The 23,901-nt window shown below is 41.3% G+C and overlaps 1 protein-coding gene across 3 annotated transcripts in view; it reads right to left on the reverse strand.

The window, feature by feature from the left end:
- The window catches only part of SLC6A2 (solute carrier family 6 member 2), a 114,029-nt gene that overhangs the window by 38,602 nt on the left and 51,526 nt on the right, over positions 1–23,901 (reverse strand). For all 3 annotated transcript variants that reach the window (XM_027829689.3, XM_027829692.3, XM_043526259.1), the window contains 5 exons: positions 21,592–21,695; positions 15,717–15,841; positions 13,496–13,608; positions 8,521–8,649; positions 1,615–1,714 (listed from right to left, as the gene is read on the reverse strand). In XM_027829689.3, the coding sequence (XP_027685490.2) occupies positions 1,615–1,714; positions 8,521–8,649; positions 13,496–13,608; positions 15,717–15,841; positions 21,592–21,695 (571 nt within the window). The remainder of the gene's footprint in view (positions 1–1,614; positions 1,715–8,520; positions 8,650–13,495; positions 13,609–15,716; positions 15,842–21,591; positions 21,696–23,901) is intronic.

A 23,901-nucleotide genomic window follows, 5' to 3' on the forward strand; every position in this document is an offset into this window, starting at 1 on the left:
AAAATTCCTGTCATTTAAGTACTGGGTCTATCCCGATTTAGTGTCCCATTATATTAGTAAACTAAATACACTTGCTGTTCTTCTCGCTAAGGTCACCTAAATGCATTTATATTGGTTTGGAGGAGAATGAGCAGTGGCTGGCTGCCAATGTTGGGTTATTTTTGCACTGGGAAAGCAAAAATAAATTTCACTGTTTCTTCTTCCTTATGTAACTGTCCTGTATTTTTAATGCTCCATTCTGTATTTATAGTACTTGAGGGAACAGAAAATACAAATGGCCAAATTCTGCTTTCAGATATTGATATTGTTTGTGCAACTGCCAAGGAGATAAATGGAAGCCATGTGCATGCATTTGAGAGCAGAATTGGACCCATACTTTGTGTAAGCATTATTCTCCTTTAGGGTTCACTGGCATACCATTGCATTGGGGTTGGTGCAAAGCCACTCCGGCATGAAGGGAGTTCCAGTGGCCGTCAGAATATCTCCTGAAGCCTGGCCTGCAAGGGAGTGTGCTGTGCACCCCCAGAATAATAGGAACAGAGTTGTCCCTAAACTCTCACCGTGCCTTGCTCTTATGGAAGTCTCCTTATACCCCTCCAAACCCCCCAGTATGCATCCCTTTTGGGGGACATGCAATCAGGTGTTAGATGCCCCGTTATCATTGACTTTTAATAGGAGTTGGGCACCTAACTTCCTTTTGCACCTTTGAAAATCTCCTCAGAATTACCAAAGTGTGTCAATTGGGAAAGATTGCTGTTTGGATTTACGGAACAGTCTCACGCAGACCTTAGTGTCTATGGAGAGCTCCCAAGCCTGGCTCATCATATCCTTGTTAATATACGTAATTATGGTGACACCATCCTTTGGGCTGATGCATACAGAGGGAGATTTTTAAAGGTGCAAAGGACAGTTAGGTGCCTAACTGCCATTAGAAACTAAACTGCTACACAATACCTCATGTTAATATATATGTCCTATTTCTAGTGTTCACCAGTTCATTGATGGATATGCTCATACACTAGGCATCATATGTTGACGGATATAACAAAACAAAATTCAGTGCTACAGGAGTATTTCATCATCCACTATATTACTAAATCAGACAAGAACTGCCCAGTAAGAAATGAATACAAGCCTATAGGGTCAAGCCACCATGTGTCCATTGTGTAGGTCATGGAGAGACCACAAAGATTCCACGGTCCCTGTGGGTAGCAGACAGGTTCTGTGGGAGGTAGGGACAGTGTCGATGGCTCCGCAACTGAGCTAATCCACTAGCCTGAAATTTTGCATGGTTTAGAGGCATGATTGCAATCCAAAGGGTGTATTAACAGCTGCAACACCTTGGGAAGAGTGGGAGGATTCTCCCTCTCCAGTGATCCTCTGCCCAAGACAGTTTATTTTGGCTTTGTGCAAGGCTCCAAAATTTGGCCCATAAAACATATATATTCGTGTCACTATTTGTAAATCAGATGAAGATCACTGCATTGAAACTACTGCTCTTCTGATTTCTGCTATACAACATACTTCCATTATTACTTACAGCTGTATCATGGGGACAGCAAACATTTTACAAGACTTTTTGTCGTCACAAAAAAAGAAAAGAAAAGCACTTACCATAAAACCAGGAAACTCCAATTGCCTCCATTAAAACAGCAAACAGGATTGAAGTCCCAGCTGCAAATGTGTCCAGTAGTGTGAGGATGTAAATTCCTCCCTGTGGCATAAAAAAATCCAACAAGTATCATAGATTCATAGATTCCAAGGCCAGAAGGGACCACTTTTATGCTCATGTAGTCTGAGCTCCTATATAACGTGGGCCAGAGAATGTCCCCAAAATTATTCCTGGAGCAGATCTTTTATAAAAACATCCAATCCTGATTTAAAAATGGTCAGTGAGGGAGAATGCACCATGAGCCTTGGTAAACTGTTCCAATGGTTAATTATTCTCAACATTAAAAATGTATGCCTTATTTCCGGTCTGAATTTGTTTATCTTGAATTTCCAGCCATTGGATTATGGTATACCTTTCTCTGCTAGATTGAAGAACCCATTATTAAATATTTGTTCCCCATGTAGAGATTTATAGACTAATCAAGTCACCCCTTAAGCTTCTCTTTGTTAAACTGAATAGATTAAGGTCATTGAGTCTATCACTAGAAGGCAGGTTTTCTAATCCTTTAATCATTCTTGTGGCTCTTCTCTGAACCCTCTCAATTTATCAACATCCTTCATGAATTCCCCTGTTGATGCAATGTAGGGCTCCATTAGCCCTTTTGGCCACAGCATCACACTGGCAGCTCATGTTCCCCCAAATATCCACCACGACCCTCAATTCTTTTTCAGAGTCACTGCTTCCCAAGATGGAGTTTCTCCATCCTGTAAGTATGGCCTACATTCTTTGTTTCTAGCTGTATACATTTAGATGTAGCTGTATTAAAACTGTACAAGTGACCTGTCCTTTTCATTATTCACCACGCCCCCAATGTTTATGTCATCTGCAAACTTTATCAGGGATGATTTTGTGTTTTCTTCCAGGTAATTGAAAAAATGTTAACTAGTGTAGGGCCAAGAACACATCCCTGTGGGTCCCCATTTGAAACACACTCGACGATGAGTCCTCATTTATAAGGCCTATTATTATCTGGGACATCCCTATTAGCCTTTTAAATATTGGCACATTTTCTTTCTTCCAGTCTTCTGGAACTTTTCCCGTGATCCAAGACACTGAAAATCAACATTAACTGTCCAGTGAGTTCCTCAGCCAGCTCTTTTAAAACTCTTGGATGCATGTCATCTGGACTTGCTGATTTAAAAATGTTTAACTATAATAGTTGCTGTTTAACATCCTCCTGAGATACTACTGGAATGGAAAGAGTGTTATCATCATCCGCTTCCCCCCCAAAATACAGAATAGATATAGATATTGAACACTTCTGCCTTTCTGCATTATTACTAATAATTCTACCATTTCCATATAGTAATGGGCCAATACAATTGTCAGGATTGTTCTTCCTAGTATCCTTGTCGTTAACTCTGATGGTCATATATTTCTCTTTGTGTTCCTTTTCTTCCTTTATCAGTTTCTATAGTTCCTAGCTTCTGATTTATATTCATAACTATCAGCTTCCCCTTTCTTCCATTATTATATATTTTTATTTTTTATATTTACCGTCACTTCCCCTCTAAACCAGGTCAATTTTTTAAAGCAATACGGCCCTCCTTGATTATGAGATTGTGACTTTTTGGGCATCTAGTTAAGTGTTCTTAAACAATCCCCAATTATGATTCAGATTTTTCTGATTAAATTCTTCCTCCCAGTTGATCTGGCTCATAATTGTTTTCCGCTTTGTGAAACTGGCCCTCTTAAAGCACCAAGTATATATATTACTGGTCTGGACTTTATTCTGCTTCATATTGTAAATATGATCAAGTCATGATCACTTGTTCCTAAGCTACAATTAAGTTTTAATTCTTTGATCAGTTCCTCTTTATCTGTCAAGATTCGATCTAATATAGAATTCCCCCATGTTGGATGCAACAGCTTTTCATTTAGCAAATGGTCGTCAATAATATTTAGAAATTCCAAGGATATTTTAATACTGGCAGCATGAGACCTCGAGAATGTGTCACTCAAATTGAAATACCCCACGGTCACGCAGTTTTTCCCACCTACACATTATGGTTAGAGCGTAAGGAGCTGGTCATCCCGTTCCCTAGTGTGATTTGCTGGTGTGTAGCAAATGCCAACTAATACTCCATCTTGTGCTTTATACATTAGGACACTGATTCATAAGCATTCAAGATCATTTTCTTTGGAGTTATGAGTGACTCAGAAACTGATAATGCCATTTTTGACGTAGAGCGCCACTTCCCTTTTGCCCACTCAATCCTTCCTAAATAGGTTATAACCACTGATTTTAATATTCCAGTCTTACACATCATCCCACCAGGTTTCAGTTATACCAACTAGATTGCTTATTTATGAGCATAAATTCAATTTAAATTCAATCTTGTTTGTTATCCTGGTTCCGAGCACTGGTGTATAGGCAATTAAAGAATTTTTTCTCTTCATATCCTCTGCTTCCTTCATTAATTTTGTTTTCAACATCTTGATTCTGTGCTAAATGAGCGCTCATATTTTCCCTGTTTTTACTCTCCCCTTTCGTTATTAGTTTAATGACCTCCTGTCTACTCTAGCCAGACTACCCCTGAGGAGATTGGTTCCCCTTCTACTGGTGGAGGCTGTCCAAACTATACTGTCCCCTCTCCCTGTAGAAGGTCAACCAATGTACCACAAAACCAAAATCTCCCACCCTCCACCACTTAGCTCACTAGTGGATCACTTCCAGAATCTTCTGCCTTCTGTCTTCCTTGTTTGTGGGACAGGAAGGATCTCAGAGAAGATTGTTTCAAGTTTATTCTTCTTCAGGACACTTGCAAGTTCCCTGAAGTCATCTATTATCTGGGAGATGTCCAATGATGCCATGTCATTAGTGCCGAAGTGAATCATCATGAATGGATCCTTGCCGATTGACTTCAGAAGCCTATCCAATCTTAGAGTGAGGTCTTCTGTCTTGGCTCCAGGAAGACAGCACACTGTCCTGTTATCCATCTGTCCCTTGCAGAATGATCTTTTGGTTCTTTTGAGTATAAAATGTCCAACAAGGATCATCAGTCTTTCTTGGACAGTTGGAGAACTCTTTGTGGATATGCTTGATTTTCATACTGGTTGTCCTGTACATCTTTCCATTCCCTAGGATCAGCTGGATCTTGAGAGGAATCTTCTATAGTTTCCATACTGGAGGACCTGGTATTGATTGGAAACTTCTAACTGTGTGGAATTCCTCCTGGTCATCATCTCTCTGGTGGCCTCAGCCTATTCATCCTCATCTGTCTCCAGCTGTGAGAATGCTGATGTGATCTCTTGCCTCTGGTGGTAATGAACTGCCAGGCCTCCTCTCTGATTTCCTGTTTCCCTGACTTTTTGGTGGTCAGCTCCTTTCCTCCTTGAACCTGGGGGTACAGATGCTTCCCAGACCTGTCTAGGAACTCCTCTGCTTCTCAGTAGCATCTCTATTTACCCCTCCAATTCAAGAATGTTTTCCTCCAGCACAGCCACCAACTTGCACTTCATGCACACGGAAGGCGCTTCTTGTTTTGGCAGGAAAGAAAACATGGAAAATCTGCTGCGGGTCACCACCACTGTTCCATCACTGGTCATCTTAAAATCAGACGTAGAGCTGAACCTGGAAGGAAAGCCTCTCACATGCCCTCTCTCAACTCTGTCCAAAACGCTCCTGTTAGCTGCCTCTGTTCGTGGCCTTTGAATTTGCCAAGCAAGTGACTTTTTATACCAGATCTCCCTGTTTAGCTCAGTTCAGCTTCGCCCGCACCACCAGGGCGTGATTAACTCCTCAGGTTTCAGAGTAACAGCTGTGTTAGTCTGTATTTGCAAAAAGAAAAGGAGTATTTGTGGCACCTTATGCATCCGATGAAGTGAGCTATAGCTCACGAAAGCTTATGCTCAAATAAATTGGTTAGTCTCTAAGGTGCCACAAGTACTCCTTTTCTATTAACTCCTCAGAGACTTCAAATAGCAGGGCTCATCAGAGCTCTTAAAGAAACAGTTACAATTCTTTTACTTTCAAAGTTTATCCTCCAGGTACCAGAGATCTGATATGTAGAAATATAATAGTCTCAGTATGTTTAACCAAGGAGTGGAAAGCTTGGGCATCCCTTGGTCTGCATGGGAAATGGTGGGTTTGAATGAACAACCCTTGTAAATGGGCTTAGCCTTCACCCACAAAATGGGACCTGAAAAATGGGTGGAATTCTTACTCAGCTCCTCTGGAGCGGGAGTTGAGGTCTCTCAGTGCATTGCAGAACTTCTCAGCAACCTGCAGGATTGAGCCCAAACTACAGCTAGCATAGAGTTACTTCTCAAAGGCATTGGTGTGTCACAGTCATGGCTGCTACCACTCCACTTCTTCCCATAGCCAGGTTTGAGGTCCAGTGGATCTGCAGTCTTGGATCCAATGTTCTATTCCTGTGCTCCTGTAGAGTGGCCCACTGCATACAAATGGCTGTGAAGTCTCCATTGCCTGCTCCCCTGTACAGTAGGAGAGCCCTGGCTATGCTGTGGTTTGAGTCTTTTTCTGTGGCTGAAGTGTGGTGACAGGATTTCACCCTACATAAATATCCCCTCTCCTCTGAAATATACATCCCCTGAAATGCATTGATTTGGAACTGTAAGTTGCATTTACGGAGATTCTTGCAAAATTGTTTTTCAGACACTCTGAGCTGGATTTGACTTTGTTTTATTTGATTGGTGTTTGAGTAAACTATTAAATGTCTAATTTTATTTAGTGTAGAGTGAAGAGAATGGGGGGAGGGGTTTGTTGGCAGATGGAGCTCCCTATCATTTTGAAATGAAGCAAAGCAAAATATTTTAAGACATTGTTACCATTTCATCCTACGCAAACAGCGGAGAGAACTTCCAGCCAGGGTAGATTCTAACAATCTTATTTATAAACAAACCCACTATGAATATGCCTGCTTCTTGTGTAGATTTTGTCTTTAGTATCTTTAACAATTTTAAAAAGGGGATAAATACCATTTGTTTTGTAGATTTGATGATGATTTTACTCTGTTTAATCAACAAAGACATAGTTTAACTTTTCTCTTGTTATAGCATACAGAGACTTTGTACCAGAGGTGTCACTATTTACAGTAACCAATGGAGACAGCTGTCGAGACTTTTCTGAGTTATAAACTCTGGAGATCTGGCCAAAGTTTGGATTAACATGGGGCACCTAACAAACTGAATGGCAAATATTTTAGCAAGAAGCAAAAGACTGTTTATTGAATGGTGTTTTAGGTGAGAAAATCTGCTTCACACCTGTTCATTATTTGAATGCCTTTATTTTAGACATCCAGCAAGGTGGCTGATGAAAGGTGTGTGTATGAAAAACAGACTGCTTCAAAAATAGATCCCAAAGATTTTCAAGGGGAAATTCAGCTGATTATTTTATCTCTATGGTCTCACAGGGTTTTTAATTTCTACTTTGTACACATGTGACATCAACTTTTTCTGTTACATGAACTTATGTCTTGGTACCTGTCAAGGCAATTCAGTGCAGTCTAGCTTGTTTGAGAATTTAATCCCACAGAGGTGCCATAATTTGAAAGACACTGAACTAGATTCTCACGTGGTCTGAACTGGCATTGTGCTGTTGAAGTAAATGGAATTACACCAATTTAGACCAGCTAAAGATCTGACCCATTGTGTTTCTTCAAACCCATTGGTCCAAGCCTATTGTTAACCCAGATGAAACCTTGAACAAGGAAGTAGTATGTCCAGCTGCATTAGATGACAGAGAAAGCTGAAAAATGTAAAAAGGGTCAATATGTATTATTAGTATAAATTATCTGTATTATTAATGTAAGACTTACTTTTGGTCTTTGAAAACCCTTTCTAGCTAATGAAACACTGTAATGAAAAAAACTACCAGGAAAATGCATTTTGTTAAACTTTAAAACTTCTGTATTATTCACTAATTGGTATCATTTTTATAACTTTCTGCTAACTTGTTGATCTGTGAGTCAGTGGAATGCTGATAGACAGGGATGTGGTCATAGGATCCCAGCACTGGTGCGTTCATTATGGCTACCTAAGGTATAATGCATATGGTAGCATTATGGGGTGCATGATCAGCAGGGGCCCTCACCTTCCTGGTACTAGTTGGCATACAGAGAAGAGCAAGGCCAGCCCAGAACAGACATATCCTCTCTGGTGTGTTGTGCTGCCAGGACTTGCAGTGCCTCGTTCCTTTGCCCGTAGACAGCAAAAACAGCCACGGTATGACTGTCACCTGTGCAGAGGGTTCCCTGCACCCTTTCTCCACCTCCAGCGCGTCTATGCAGCCATTATTTTTCTGCTTTCTATTTGTAATGTAGGGAGCAGGTTGCATTATACCCCCGATATTCAAAAATAGGAAGGTTCCTTCACTGAAATGCATCCAACCCAAAGCATTAGTAACTATGATCTGCTACGCTGCCAAGCTATTATCGTGTTCATGGAAAGGGTGATAGGATTATTGTACTGAAATGTAGTTTTACAAGAAGTAAATGCTTCTTATTGATTAATTATCTTGTTCTGTTGTGAAGAGAGAGTTTTCAGACCCTTACGGGTGTGATCCCCAAAACGTTTTCCCCTACACACAAGAGTAAGCAGTGACCATAGTCCCATTTCAGATGATCAAGCTGGGGTAGAAGTAAGCATAATGCATGAGAATAAAGGTTTGTGAGATCAACTGATAGATAATAGCCTTGTAAAAAACAGGAGGGGAAAGGCATCGTTTATAGAAGAATTAATATAATATTCAGACAATAATGTTGGTTATAATTAAACTTCCCAGGTACACAAAGAGATAAATCCCAGCCTACAGTAATTCTGTCTCTTTTACAGGAATAGTTGCATTGTTAAGTTAACTTGCTAATGGAAACCCTTGCAGTACTTACATTGGTGATACAAAAAAGAGCCACCAGGAAAGTGCCAAAGCAGACGCCAAATGTGAAAAGCTTTCTGTGCCGCTTCAGTATTTGGAAATCATCTGCTAACCCAGTGATGACGGCTTCCATTCCACCCATCTAAGGAAAAGGATTACAGCAATCTAAGTTAGGCAATAATGACAGAGACATTTTACCCACAAACAAACAGAAGGGTATAAATAAGTTTGAGATTCATCTCTATTTCCTTTTGTGATTTCTAGCATTGATTGAGTTTCTTCTCTTTAGTTAAAAGGTGTTATGCCTTCTGTAAAATGTGCATATGATTTCAGTCTGGACTATTCTTCCTTGTTCTTGTTCATACTTGCATATAGTTGAAGTGTTAGAAATCAGAATAAATAGGTCTCAATTTCCCTCACCTGGTGGCTGCTGTTTTTATTGATAAGGAACAGTAAAATGGAGATTGGAGCTAAACAATGTGGCAAATCAAACAACATTGTTACCTCTGTATATTGGGGATAGAGAGACAACCCTTAACGCTGAGAATTTTATAGTAACAAAAATTCTTGATGATACCATAGAAGAATATTAGTTTGCCCTCTGGACGTAACCACTATATGCTAGCCATTTTTTGCTGTTGGGAGAAATTGACTGTGGTAGCTGAGATGTTTTCCAAGCTTTCATTGATCCTCCTGTAGAATACAGGTTCCTGATCATGAGCTTTATGTCCTGTGCTGTAACGCAAGCATTTTGGGGTTTTTTTTCGTAGGGTTAGATCAGAATGAATCCAAGTCTCCTTCTCAGAGCCAGCCGTCAGTATTTTGCTGCCCAGGTCAGAAAGGATTTTTGGCACTCCACACAGCTGAGCAATAAATAAATAAATAAATAAATAAATAAATAACTAAGCAGTGGTTCCCCCCTCCCTCCCATGCCTGTCCTGCTGTTGCTTTGGTGATCCTGGAAGCTCGTGCCCAGGGCAAACACCTGATTGCCAACCCCTAAGGCCAACCCTGCTCCTGCTAGGGATGAACAAGCCATCTTGATTTGTTTAAGAATCAGTTAAATAGTTGGGAAGACTCACTATAGGATATTTCCTGCAAATGGAAGAAAAATGTGGCAAATACTTGGGGATTGGGGGAGAGGGGGCAGCAGATTGGAGACAACAACATCTCTGTTTCAAATCAATTGCTGAGAATAATCTCTGTAGTATCTGAATGATTCACTTCTGAAACCAGAGGACTGCAGAGGGAAGGGCAAACATTCTTTTAGCAAATCTGACACTCGAGTAAAATGTCAAAGCAGAGTGTGGGGTTTTATCCATGTGACTTCTGTAAGCATCAACAGGAATCATACAGTTAAATCTCAGTGCACTGCTTAAATATGGGTTCATATTTTTTGTGGTCACAAAGATTTACTACACTGCTACTTTGAGAGACTCAGAGAAGTTAGAAGTGGAAAAGTAGCCTTCAGATTCTCTACTCCATTTTATCAGTTCAGGACTGCTTCCTAATCTAGTGCTTTGTTCATCCCCATTGTTAATATCCTATGTAGAGATGGTTGCATGCTGAAAAAAACATTACAGACATTCACTCTAATTCCTAATCCCTTTAATTTGCTGTCCACTAACACATTCATAAGGAAGTTTCTCTTTCCATAAACATTTGGGGGCGTTCCAGAAAACTGTCTCCATATGTCAATAAGGGGTTTTGTGCACGAACAAGTGTGTTGATGCATTATTCCTCTATTTTTTTTCTAGTTTGTTTTCTAATCAGGGATAAGCAACAGTATCACGTGTCCTAGGTGACCGAGCTCACAGCACGTAGAGTGGGTAATCAAGGGAAACAGTCTGCAAACAACCCCACAGTTGCTTGCATAAAACCAGTAAATAATTATGAGCAGCAGCTGCTTGATATGGCATTGATGTAGCTATGGTGGTGCACAGAATGGAATTCATCTTGAACGGTCCCCTGGAAGACTTCTCTTTCAGCAAGAGTCAATATGGGCATGGGGGTGGGGTGCCTATCCCACACAAGGCCTGACTAGAGAGAAAGGGACAATTAGCCCTGTGACAGGCTGCGCCTGGAGGAGAGTCAGGGCTGATAAGCTTTTAACTGATGATGAAGCCCAGCTGGGCAAGGAGAAGGCTAAGCTGCTATAAAACCAGGAAGTAGAGAGCAAGATGGAGGCTGCAATACAGAAGGCCTGCAGTCACTCTTTGGGCTTACAGAGGGAAAGGAGCAAACCAGGGGGAGAATAGAAGCCCTGAGACCCTGGCCCTGGGGGAAGGGCGTGCACAGAGAAGGGTGGAGAAGGAGCCTGATAGAGGCGAAACAGGAGGCAGCCCAGGGAAACAGCAGCAAGGTTTAGGATATTGAAGACCTTAGCTGGGGAAGTGGCACAGGCTGGACAACGGAGCAGAAGACTGCCTGGGAAAGTCATCCAATGGGACTTTGATACCCTGGAAGGACAAAATGATAGTGACCTGGCTGGAGGGCTCAGCCATGAAGGGGGAGCACCCTGAGTGATGAAGAGGAAGTGACTCCAGAAAAAGAGTGTGAGATCATGGGGCAAGAAACTGAAGGAGGGGGCATCAGAATGGGTGTGAGCTCATCCCCAGATGGGCCACAAGGACACTACACAGCAGTGAGCAGAGCACCTCATGACAGGGAGGATTTAGGATTCTTAAATCCCTCAAAATTGCATCTTCCAACCTCCTTCATTCACGGTCGGCCTTGTGTTCTGCTTCCTTCAGCCTCAACTCTACAAAACTTCTGTAAAACCATACCTTCTTCTGTATATGACCCCACAATTGCAGTGTCATCTTGTTCTCAACTTGTGCGAGACTGCAACTGGCCAGGATCATCTAAGTATCTTCTTGTTTGTGACAAAAATCAAACCAATGGATGTTAAGAATCCACTGTAACTTCTGACTCTGAAAACTGTTTAGATTCCTCTCCTCAGCTGTTTTTAATGGCCATGTTTGTGCTCCATATAGCAGGGTAATGAAAGCAAAGCTCTGCATGTCTCTATAAAATGAATGACTTGCGGATGGTGCATGTAGATGGCAATGACATTGAATGGGGGTAAATACTTTTCTATGTCTGGCTAGTTGATTGATTGACACAGGCGGTTCTATAACCGGAGGAGTCGCACTGGATTGGTCTTCCCCCCGTGGCATGTCAGTGTCTTCAAAGGCCTTTGACTGGGTAATGGGATGTCACTAAGATAGAAGTGTTCAATGTAGTCATGTTGACAACTCTCCCTCTCTTCCCCTGCGAGAAAATAATTCTGAACAGCAAATAAATAGGCAAACATCAAAGCCTGACCAAGAACAGAAAATGCTAGACTTTCCACAGTTTATCCACTTTGAGTAATTTGACCCCCTTCCACTGAAAAATTATTATTCTACAATTTAAGGTGCCGACCCTTCAAACATTTACACGTGTGCTTTACCATGGTAGAGTTAAACAAATCCCTAAATGTTTGCATGATTGGGCCTAGTAGCGCTCAACCTATAATATACAACCTAGATTTTACTTTTCTTAATTTTGACTCATTACTACTGGTCATTCTTGCCACCCTAATCTACTCTTCTCCTTCCTTCATGTTTGTTTATGGTACAAATAGGTCCAGACTGGAACCCCAGATCTGACTTTGCCTCAAGTTTTTAGAATAAGGTTCCAGAGTCTCAATTTTACAACTTGATCTAATCACTAGCAAGCCTGAAGTGAAATCCAAAATTCAAAGAGCTGGGAAGAGTTCACAGCTGGAGCTGAACTTCACAGCTCCGACCCCTTCTAGAGTATGTCCTTCAAATACTTGCAGATGACTATCAAAGCTCCTTTGTGTGATCTCTTCTCCCCCCTCCGCCCCCCCAGCTTTGTTCCCTCTCTTGTCTCTGTTTTTCCTTCCCTTTCTATTTCTGAAAATGAGTGAACTTTCTTCTTGGCAATTCTTATTTTGGAATAGTAAAAATTTCCTCATGAACATGACTAGACTGTTCACAGTTCTGTTCTTTAAAGATGCTATTTACTTTTCCCAGAAGAAAATTAACTTTTATGTTAAGTAGAAAAGGAAGTCTTGATTCCTCTTTGGCAAGAATACGGTGGTAGAAGTATGGTTAGGGTACTTAGAATATTTCATCTAGGGTTGAAGTTTCTGTTATCTTTTTTTATCCCAGGACAATATACTTTCACTTTGTAGAAAGCACAAATACTCCCCCTTCATGTTGAATGAAGTTCAGTCCTAAATCTAAAACTGAATTTAACTGTAAAATGAGGCAGCCCATCTTAGTGCTCATTTTTTACCATTCCTAAGTATCTATTATCTGTCAACGTACAGATGACATTGTTGCCTTTTGCCAAGACACCTAACAACCACAAAATAATAGTGTAAATGAAATTGATTTTTAAAAAATGATCACAATGAGACTATTGTTATAAGGAAACTATCTTACATACAGTTCCATATTATAGGAAATCAAAGATATAATTAGATGCTATCCTCAGCCTTTGTGTCATGAGTATCACTTAGGATGTCGTGGGAAATAACAAATACAAATCTCTAATACAAAATAGTACAGAACCATAGGCAGGCAATTTAGCATCTTGTTCCCGTGCTTTTTCCAAGTTCATTTTTAGGCTCTGAGTATGCTGCTGTAGAAATGAATGGTAAAATTCTCATTCGAGTCAGTGATGCAGTGTGCTTAAAGTGTAATAACTTTGAACCCAACCCAGAATCATGGAAACTGTGTTTGCTGGTTCATAAACTAGATGGTCCTTCACAAGCCTTTTGCACACTGTGAATCTGTGATTAAATAAACTGCTGAGTGCAATGCTACTTGGTGTATTGGCCTTAACTATGAAAACAGATACATTGAGAGCACAGCATGTGGCTTCTGAAACCTAGTGGAATCAGACTGGTGCCTCCGTACTTATTACCAGAGAATGTTATTAAAGGAAAAATGATAGGCATGGAAGATACGCACAGAACTGTCAATGCCCAGTGTGAGAAGCATTATGAAGAACACCACTGCCCAAAATGTTGATCCTGAAAGGGTTGAAATGGCTTCTGGATAAAGGATGAAAACTAATCCAGCTCCTGAAAAGCAAGAGGAAAGAAAAACTCATTTCTGCATGGAGGCTTTTGTTAAATTTTTAAAGCTATAAAAGGGTTCACGAAAATAAGATTTGACCTACCTAGATTCTTATATTGGTGTCCCTTACCATAGTATCTGAACAACTTAGACTCTGGCTGAGTCACTGAAGTCCTCACATCATGGTTTAAAGATTTCAAGTTACAGAGAATCCACCATTTATACTAGTTTAAACCTGCAAGTGACCCGTACCCCATCCTGCAGAGGAAGGTGAAAACCCCCCAGAGTCTCTGCCAATCTGTTCCAGGGGAAAATTTCTTCTCGATCTCAAATATGGTGCTCAGTTAGATCTTGAGCATGTGTCCAGGACCTACCAGCCAGACACCTGGGAAAGAATTCTCTAATGACTCAGAGCCCTCTCCATCTATTGTCCTATCACTAGCTGTTGGAGATTTTTGCTGCTAGCAGTCGCAGATAGACTACATGCCATTGTGGGCAGGCTCATCATACCATCTCCTCCATAAATTTATCAAGCTCAGTCTTGAAGCCAGTTAGATTTTTGAAGCCATTCTCAAGCCCAGATGCACAAAGGTACTTAGGTGTTGCAATTACAGAGTCAGTCTCACAATCTATCTGGCCCAATTAATTTTTTTAATGCAAAATGGAATCTTTTCAACAAGAGAGACTGAAAGAGAGACCCATCGGAATCTCCCAGAGTGCAGTGACTACAGCACTCACCTGAGAGGTCAAGAACCTCTCAAACTCCTTCAAATCCCTTGCCCTGACCAAGAATAGGGAGGAATTGAATCAGGGTCTCCCATATCCCAGGTGAATACCTTAACCCTTGGCTAAATGTTATAAGGAAGGCCACCACTTCCCACTTACTCCACAACATTTTATGTGGAGTTGGGTGTCCCTAGCCTCTGTTTGCTAGAAGCTGGGAATGAGTGACAGGGGGATGGATCACTGGATGATTACCTGCTCTGTTCATTCCCTCTGAGGCACCTGGCACTGGCCACTGTCAGAAGACAGGATACAGGGCTAGATGGACCCTTCGTCCGACCCAGTAGGGCTGTTCTTATGTTCTAGATCGGGCCCTGCAGGTGAGCTGGCAGGGAAATGCCTATCTTTATCTGGTTTGAGGGTTGCACTGAGGCTTAGGTATCAGGCGGGTACCTGGACACCTGACTGGGTCAGCAGTGCTCAAACCCAGAGGCAGAAACTTAGGCACCAAGGGAACTTTTACAGTCAAAGTTCAGGCACGGAGCGAATTTAAGGGTTGGTTATACAGATCACAGGAGTGTCTACACCTGGAATTTAGAAGCCTAAGTCTCTTTGTGGATCTAGGCCTCAGATCGTAACCATGAACCTGATATTCTTACCTATTTATTTCCATTCCTTGGCTCTGTGTAGGAGAGGGCCATATTTGAACGTTGTTGAGGCAGGAACCTATGGAACTAGCCAGTAGTCTCAGTAGATTATGTATGTGTTCAGTACAGACCTGCCCCTTTACGTGTTGCGTGCTTCCAGCCAGGGGCCAAGCACCCTCAACTCCCTGGAGCTTGGACCACTCAACGCCTTGCAGTGACTACAATTCAACAACGTGCTTACGCCTGTGCCTGCCTTGGAGTGCTTGAGTGGCCCCATTCAGGTCACAGCTCACGTACCCAGAGTTGGCATGTGCTATGGCATGAGCAGGCAGACACATGAGAGCTCTGTCCCAGCTACTGCATCAAAACCAGCGGTGTAGCCGGGGATAGCACAGGCAGGAGCTCAGGCTACCAGCCTGAGTACAAACCCGCCCAGCCCCCAGAGTACGTTCTTGGGCAGCTAGCCCAAACCACCACCTGTGCTCGATCCAGCTACACGGCTATTTTGGGAGTGTTAGCTCAAGCAAAGCTAGAGTGTCTGCCAATTCACAATGGGAAGCATGCTCCCAATTGCAGTGTAGACGTACCCTAAGTGGCTTGCTGAATCAGGGCCACAGCTGAGTCCCTTGTAGGTGAGCTTCTTTGCCTTGTTTAATTTGAAATGAACATAAACAAATTTGCAGGGCAGCACTGGAGCAGGTGGTTAATTTTTCAGTAAATCTGGAGTAAAATGAACTTCCTACCTTCAGTGGCTACATCTTCAATTTTTACTTTGTGCTCGTGAGCCATGTAGCCCAGTATGGAGAAAATTGCAAATCCTGAGATGAAGCTTGTGACACAGTTGATTGTGCTAGTCAGCAAAGCATCCCTAATATGAGAGACAGAGAGAGAAGAACGATCTAGTGAAAAGCACTTTAGGAAGTAGGTAGGAATTGTGTTATTATGGTAATAAAATTCTGGTGGAAAAGAGAAACATGCCAATTAAGTAATCATCCTGATGATCAAAGGCTCATACGAGCACATTGTGCTGCGAAAGACTCACTGTTATTTCCTAAATTGTTTTGAAATTAATCTGTGTTCAAAAAATTAAAAGACTATAATAAATTGTAAGATGGTCTTAGCTGGCAACAATAATGGAACAGGGAAGTAACCAGAAGTGAACAAAAGGCTACACGGTGAAATGAATACTAGCAAATACCAATCGATACCTATAAACAATTGTGAATGTTTTCAGACAACATCAGGTATGCATTTTAGTGAACTTTGATGCCATTTTCAAGGTATTGCATAGAATCTGTTCATCAATCCTTCCGGTTAAGCAGGCATTTCAGATAAAGTGCATGGAAAGACCTCATCCAGCTCCCATTGAAATCAATGGCAAAACTGCCATGAACATCAATGAGATTGGAATCTGACCCAACCATCATCATTGTATAATATAAAGAGGTAACCATAAGTTTAGTCATGAATCTGACAAAAATGCTGATAACTTTATTATTAATCTGCTATTGTTTTAGATCAATGACAGGACCCACAAAGGAAAATCCAGATTCATCCCTGGGAGTTATCATAGAATATCAGGGTTGGAAGGGACCTCAGGAGGTCATCTAGTCCAACCCCCTGCTCAAAGCAGGACCAACACCAACTAAATCATCCCAGCCAGGGCTTTGTCAAGCCCAACCTTAAAAACTTCTAATGAAGGAGATTCCACCACCTCCCTAGGTAATGCATTCCAGTGTTATGTACATTTATGTCAAAATTAAATCTGGCCACAGTTGTCAACATTAATTTGGAATGTCAGCTGCATCCTAATACATGTATTACAACTGGTCACCTGGTTCTGAACTTCAACTTTTAATTGAACATTTTTTGTTGAAATTCCAAACGTTTACAAAAAGAGGAGATTGCTCCTCCCCACCCTCCATTTTGCACTAGCTCTAGCATTTATTTGTGGTGCGTACATTAATGCAAAGAAAGTGATCATAATTTGTTAGGTATTTAATGAGTCAGAGGCTGAGAATGTTTCCCCCTTTCCTCCCCATTGTTAAAGATCAGTAACAGCGAGATTTTATAAACCTCATTGTCTTTTGCAAGGCTGCCATCTTCATAATGACACCTGCAAATATACCTCACTGGCTGTTCGCTGTAACTGCTCTGTTCAAATTTTCTCTAGCAAATCTGTCCTTCATACATTTTTTTTTTTAAAGTTTAGCCAGTTCTTCCATGTAAACTTATGGTAATACACTCCCCTAGAGCACAGGAGAAAGTTCCACCTCAGCGTGATAATTCCCCAGAACTATGAATGTTTGATGTTTAGTGGCATCGGGGAGCCAGCTGCAGCAGGATCAGTCTCCCAGCAACACACTGGGCATAGCTGACCCTAGCAGGAGCTGCTCCGCCTCATTGACTGTACTTCCTGACAGGTGGGGATGGCGGAGCTAAGCTACACCTTGACCCAGTAGTGGCCAGAGCTTGCCGGCTGCTCACCGCATTGCACACTGCAGCTGTGCTGAACCCTGCTTCCTGTGCCTTTTCTTTCTCCCATCCAGCCTATGCCTGCCCATGCCCAGCCTCCTCTTGTGCCCACTTCAGTTCCTAGCCTTCCCCATCCTTGACGCCTTTGGCTCTGACCCCCAGCTCAGCTCCCCGACCATGTCTCCAGCGAGCCCATTGGCTCTGGCATTCGTCTTCTGATCCCTGTGTCTGACCCTCAGCTTTGCTCCCGTCTACACCCGTGGTTGTCCTTTGGCATTGATCCTTGACTCCGTGCTAAGCCCCAGACCAGGCAACCCCTATGACTCCGACTGTTAGGCCCAACCACCCACATCCTGTTCATGATCCTGACAAGTGGCATAAAGACAAGCCTTATGCAAAATGTAAGTAATATGATTAATTGGCTTTAGTCATGTCATGAACTCCATTCCACAGAGGATTGTTCAGTACTTTCAGCCTTAAGATGCAATACCCAGGCTTCACGGGCCCCTAGTTAAAATCAAATGAACCACAACAGGGTTGTCAAAATAGATCTGTTTTACAAGTAGATATAATGAATTCCATACAGTCTGCTGTTGGAGAAGACCTTTAAAATTGAGGTCCTGTCTCCAGTGTGTGGACACCAGTCATACACCATAGTGCTTTTGTTAATGATAGAGTTTGCCTTAGCCAGAGTTTCCACATCTGTCACATTTAAATTACCTCACTGCACCCAGACTTGACTGCATTTCTGTAGAGCAGTGTGTACATAAGAGGAAGGACTAACTCAGGCCTATATACTTGTAAAATTTTCTTTGGACTCCTTCAGGAGAAAATTTGCCAAGTATCTGCAGGGGTGAAAGTAACTTAAGAGACTTACCGGTACGCAGGACCGGGGTCCTGAGCAAGGTGTGTGTGTGTGTGCAGGGGGTTGGGGGTCATTCGGGAGGAAGGGGCAGGGCCTTGGGTGGAAGGGGTGGGGCCTTTAAATCCCCGGGCCCTTTAAATCACCACCGGAGCCCGAGGGCTCCTGGCCACTACCACTATCCCGGGGCTCTGGTGGTGATTTAAAGGGCCCGGGACTCTGGCTATGGTAGTGGCGGCCGGAAGACCCGGGCCCTTTTAATTTTTCGGCCTGGGGAACCTGCCCCCTGCCAGTATGGTCGGCTGTGTATCGGCTCTTGCCAGTATGCCGGACCGGACCGGCTTACCTTCACCTCTGAATATCTGTGAAATATTATGGCCAAGGTCATCATTACCATTTCCCTCAATTCCACAACATTCACATGTAAGTAGCTTTTTCCATTTGCATCATCAACCACACACTTCACCCCATTTTTAAGCTGACGGATTTACGTGCAAAATATAGAAGTTGACAAAATGCTGTGTTGCAATGCTTCAGCACTTCAGACTCTCTGGCTCTGATTTGCCACTGTGTTGCCCCAGTTTTACACCTGCGTAACTATTGATTTCAATGGAGTTCCACTGCCATAAAACAACTGGAGTAATATAGTGGTGAATCATGCCCTTTATTTGGAAATACAATGCTAATTTAAATGTGTTTTGTTCCACTTCAGTAAAGCGTTGCCAATGTAATAAAGATGTCACTGACATACTCCACAGTATTTTACCAAAGAATGGATTCATTTAAGTGTCAATTGTCTTTGAATGGAAGCTGGTTTATAGGATTAAAGATAAAACATAATATTTTAGAAACACTGCAGATCGCTCTACAATACAGCCAGAGTGATTCTGGTAAACTACATAAGACAAGTGTAATAAGCTCAGCACAGTTTAATGTAATTTGAGGTATTGCCTCAAGGCATTTATTTTAAGTTCCAGAGTGTATTTCATGGCAAATTTACTCAGGGTACAGAATAAAACAATTATGTAGGAAACATCTTAAAGCCAGGCTTCCTAGAAATCTGTAAGATTAATGTTAACCTAATTGTAGAATGCAATGATTGCCACTTTGGAGAATAGCTATTATTAGAGGTGTCATTTTTACTACAGCATTACCCACATTAATGTCACCTAACATGAAAACCCACTTGTGAATCTAAAGTTACAGTGGGCTTGGTCCAAAGCTCACTGAAATCAATTGGAATCTCTCCGTGGACTTCAAAGGACTTTGGATCAAGCCCTGTGTTCAGAGAATTGAACAAATTTAACAGACCATTCCAGCAAACTAAAATCTCTATAGTCTTTTGTGCTTTTTATGGACTGCTATAGGCGTGTTTGTTAAAGGCATGGTAGGTGCCCATTTTCCTCTTTATGGTAATATATACAGTACTACTATATTCCAGCAAATTTTAGGAAAACGATATATTTCTAAACTAGGCTTACCATTCAAGTGTCACAGTGTGTCTGTGGAAGTCCTTTTGGTGAGACCCATGAATAGGCTACTGGCCCAGGCAGGGAATAAGGACTCCCTTATACCCCTTCATGGGCTTCATGCTACTACACGCCTAGAGCAGGGGGAAGCGGTGTGGCACTGTGATTGAGAGGTCTGTCTCAAACACACTGCCTCCTGCAACTACTTCTGGGATGGTGCGGCTTATGCACCACTCAGGGCTGTTTCTACAGTCACCACCAACCCCTTTGCTTCCTAGCTTTTACTCACAGATGTTTTCAAAAGGAGCTACTGTAGGTAACTGTTAGCACCCAGCCCAGGACTATCTAACATGCAGTGATGTTCTCTGATGCTTTCTATTATGGGTATTTTCAGGCACTCCAGTTTATTCCTCTGGTGAGGCTATATTACAGGAACTCCATTTTTGTTGTCTTTTTGCATTACAAATATTCTGGATTAAAATCCATATTTTTGAATAAAATCCTAAACTGGATTTACAAGCAATGCATTATTAAACCCGAAAGACATTTTAGAGTTTACTTGTCATTCTTTGTGCTTTTTGCACTTCTCTTAGGTTGGGCATTTCAAAGAGACTAGTCAGTCTGGCCCACAAATGCTGACACACACACACACAAACACTAGGCAAATGAAATGCCCCAGAATGTGAGTCCTTTAAAGCCAAACTAGCCACAATAATGGAGCCCTTGGGGATACACTTTAATTAAAAAAAAAAAAGTATCCCTTTGATCGGTAAAAAAACCCTTCAAAATTCAAAGTTTTTCAGCTAGTTCCATTCTTTAGGTCTTTTTGATAAAGCAGCATAGTAGACACACAGAGAACAATTAAAACACACATTCAAATGACTGACATTAAAATGTAAAGTAACAGTGTCTGTCTCTTACTATTTCTCTGTACAGTGCCTCCACAATGGGACCTCCAGCCCTGGTTGGGACCTCTACGCACAATGGCCCTGATTCAGCAAAGCACGTATGTACATGTTGAACTTGAACTATGTGTTTTGCTGAATCAAGGCCTACTGAAAAAAAAATCACAAATAGGTGATCTGGAAACATAAAATCCCTTTAGGATTTGACTCTAAACCCCTCGTTTCTGTTAAACTTGAACAAAGGAGGAAACATCCTCCTGCTTCTCTGGGGTTGTGGACCAATCAGATTTCATTGAATATTCTCTCTTGTCTCTAGTGCTACTTGTGAAAGACAAATATAATTGCAGTTTACACAACTTTCTAAAATTAATCCTATACTGTTGCACAGGAGAGCTAATAACTTTGCAGGTTCCTACTGCTGAACTTTCAGCAAAGAAGTACTTTGGGTGTGTTTGGGTCACGTTTTGGGTTGGTTCTCATGTCCAAATCAGAATGCCAGTCAATAATAAAATCACAATTAAGTGAATGAAGTACACTAGTGCATATTAGGTTGTAATTATCAGTTCCACTGGCTAAATAAATAATACTAAATAATGGAACATACCTGTTACCTGTATAACATACTATTATATAAAACAGATATATTTTATTATATTATAGGTATATAGGATAGCATTATATATATAATCAGAAGTAAAAAAAATCCAAAGCTAACATGAAAATAGAGTTCTTGAATTGTGAAATACGTATCAAGAAATAAATACATAAAAAATTAGATTACATTCCAAATTTCTCAGATATTTTATTGGAACCTTGGTATCAGAGTGCAAGTAAAGTGAGTCTGAAATCAGAGCTTTTTAAAGTCAATTGTCATTATCAAGTAGTAATGAGAAATAGACTCTCTTACCTATAACAGTTGTTGTCAAACTTATTATAACTAGCAAATGCAATTAAAACTCCAAACCCAGCTCCTAAAGAGTAAAATATCTGAGTGGCTGCGTCAATCCATACCTGCATAAAGAGATGAAAATTATTAGATGTGTTAGCTTAGTTTAAAAGAGAAAAGTTGAGTGACATGACAGAACTGTATGGTTAGAACTAGCTTTGGATATCTATTGAAATAATATCTCATCATACTCCATGATTACAGAACCATAAATATTTCCCAGCCCATCAAGAACCAAGGCATGGGATACAGTCAAGGACTGGACTATTTCAACAAAGAGGCAAACTCTAAAGCAATAGCAAAACCTAAGTGTGTGCAGAGTGGTATTATAGGAGTGCTGGTAGCTTACTGAACTTCCACAGGGTACAGAAACGATTAATTGATTTTTTTGCTGCGTTGTGGCAATACACTTCCCACTAGCGCTGGGTTAATTTGGATTGCACGGTCAGAAATACAAATAGTCAACAGGTTAGGAGTTATGGAATGTTTTCCTTTCCCACAGGAGAGTTTATTGCATGGGACCGTAATTACAGTTTATATGATGCTTTCTTCCATCAGAGGTCAAAGTCTGATTGACATGCTTTGAATAGGACATCTAAGAGATATTCCTTCTCAATTCTCACTCATTTAAAAGGCCAAGAATTATTTCTATGATAGTCATTAAGTCCCACCACTTCATCTGCTCAGACTGTATAGAGCCCATTCCAGAGCCAATGCCTGGATTTTAAACTAGGATCCTGAAAATACAGGCAGAGGAGGTCAGATGAACTGTTTTATGAAGGTTTTCAAATGTCTCTTCCCTCAAGTATCACATTCAGAAGTCAAAAGCTCACGGCTTGATCCCAAGAGGTTTTGAAGCTAAGGGGAGCTGAGAGTCCTCAGCACCTCACAGACTCAGAATGTTTGGATTTAGCCGAATCTGCCAGATCTAGCCCGAGGCTAAAACACCCGTGGGTGTGTGTTGAGCAAAAGAACTGTAGGATGTATTGCTATCAGCTGCTGGTGCTGCTAACACTCCACATCCCACTTGTTGGAAAAGTTGCACAAAGTCTCAACACAAGGAATTTTTTAAAATAAACTATACTTGGGAATGCCATACTGACACCACAAGGTACTTGTATTGCTTTTTGATAGGTCACTGGCTCTTTGCCACTTTGTGTCCTGCCACTGGATTTGTAGCTGCTTATGCTAGTTGTGTATTTTTGGCCCAATTCAAAAGCACTTAAGTCTCACTGGCTTTAAGATGACTTTAGCATATGCTGTATAGGGATGGATTTAAGCATGGGCTTAGAGTTAAGCATGTGCTTCTGTGCCTTGCTAAATCTGAACCTTGGATTGAAATAATCCTCTCTGTTAACCCAATTAGCTGCTGTGCAGATCGAGATAAGGAGTAAGCAGCAGAAGACAGAAGTCACTAAAAAGTCAAGGTTCCATGCAAAATATTCCTTGTAATAACAAACAGGATGCAACACAGAGACAATGGGGCTGGGTTCTTCTACAGTTTACGCTGATGTTATTCTACTAATTTCAATAGAGTTACTTCTGACTCACGCCGTGATCCAGTTTAACTGTATCCTATAGTATTTGAATTTTTATGTACCATTACAAAAAATTCTGGGAGGTTGTAGCCAGTCTTTCACTCCAAGCTTCCTTCCTGTTTATATTACTATAACTTTTGTTCCTACACTTCCTCTTCCATGTATGGACTTGCAATATTACTGCACAATACAGAGAGGAAGGGGAAATGCTAAGTGAATCCCCAGACATGATGTAATTTTCAGGAAACTTCTTATGACGTCCAAAGGAGCAAACACCTCCTTCCTGGCCTAGAATTCCTGATGACTCTGGTTTTATTAATCACTCACTGCTGTTCCTTTTGTGGAACAGAAGTTTACTGCTGCCATTTACAAAGATTTTTAAATTAATCACTTGCTTTTTGTGCCGTGGAGCCAACAGTATCAAGCTTTGTGCTGCTGGATTTGTCAGCAAGGAACGTATGTAGGCCCTGTTCCCTTCAAAACAACATTTCTATCTGTATTCTTAATGGGTCTGATCTGGCACAGTGCTTGTTTTACTGGCAATGGAAGCCTCTCATGAGTTGCTGAACACCTTGCAGCAGTGAGCCCTATAAACTCTTGGCATGAGGGGACCTTATGCCTTTTACATTAGGACTTTTGATCCTAGAGCAGAGCAGATTGTAGAACAATGCAATTTATCTGTGACTTTTATTTGCTGCTGTTCTTCACTGGGGAAAAAATATTCATAAATCAA

This window comes from Chelonia mydas, chromosome 12, assembly GCF_015237465.2.
Source record: "Chelonia mydas isolate rCheMyd1 chromosome 12, rCheMyd1.pri.v2, whole genome shotgun sequence".
Classification (NCBI taxonomy): domain Eukaryota; kingdom Metazoa; phylum Chordata; order Testudines; family Cheloniidae; genus Chelonia; species Chelonia mydas.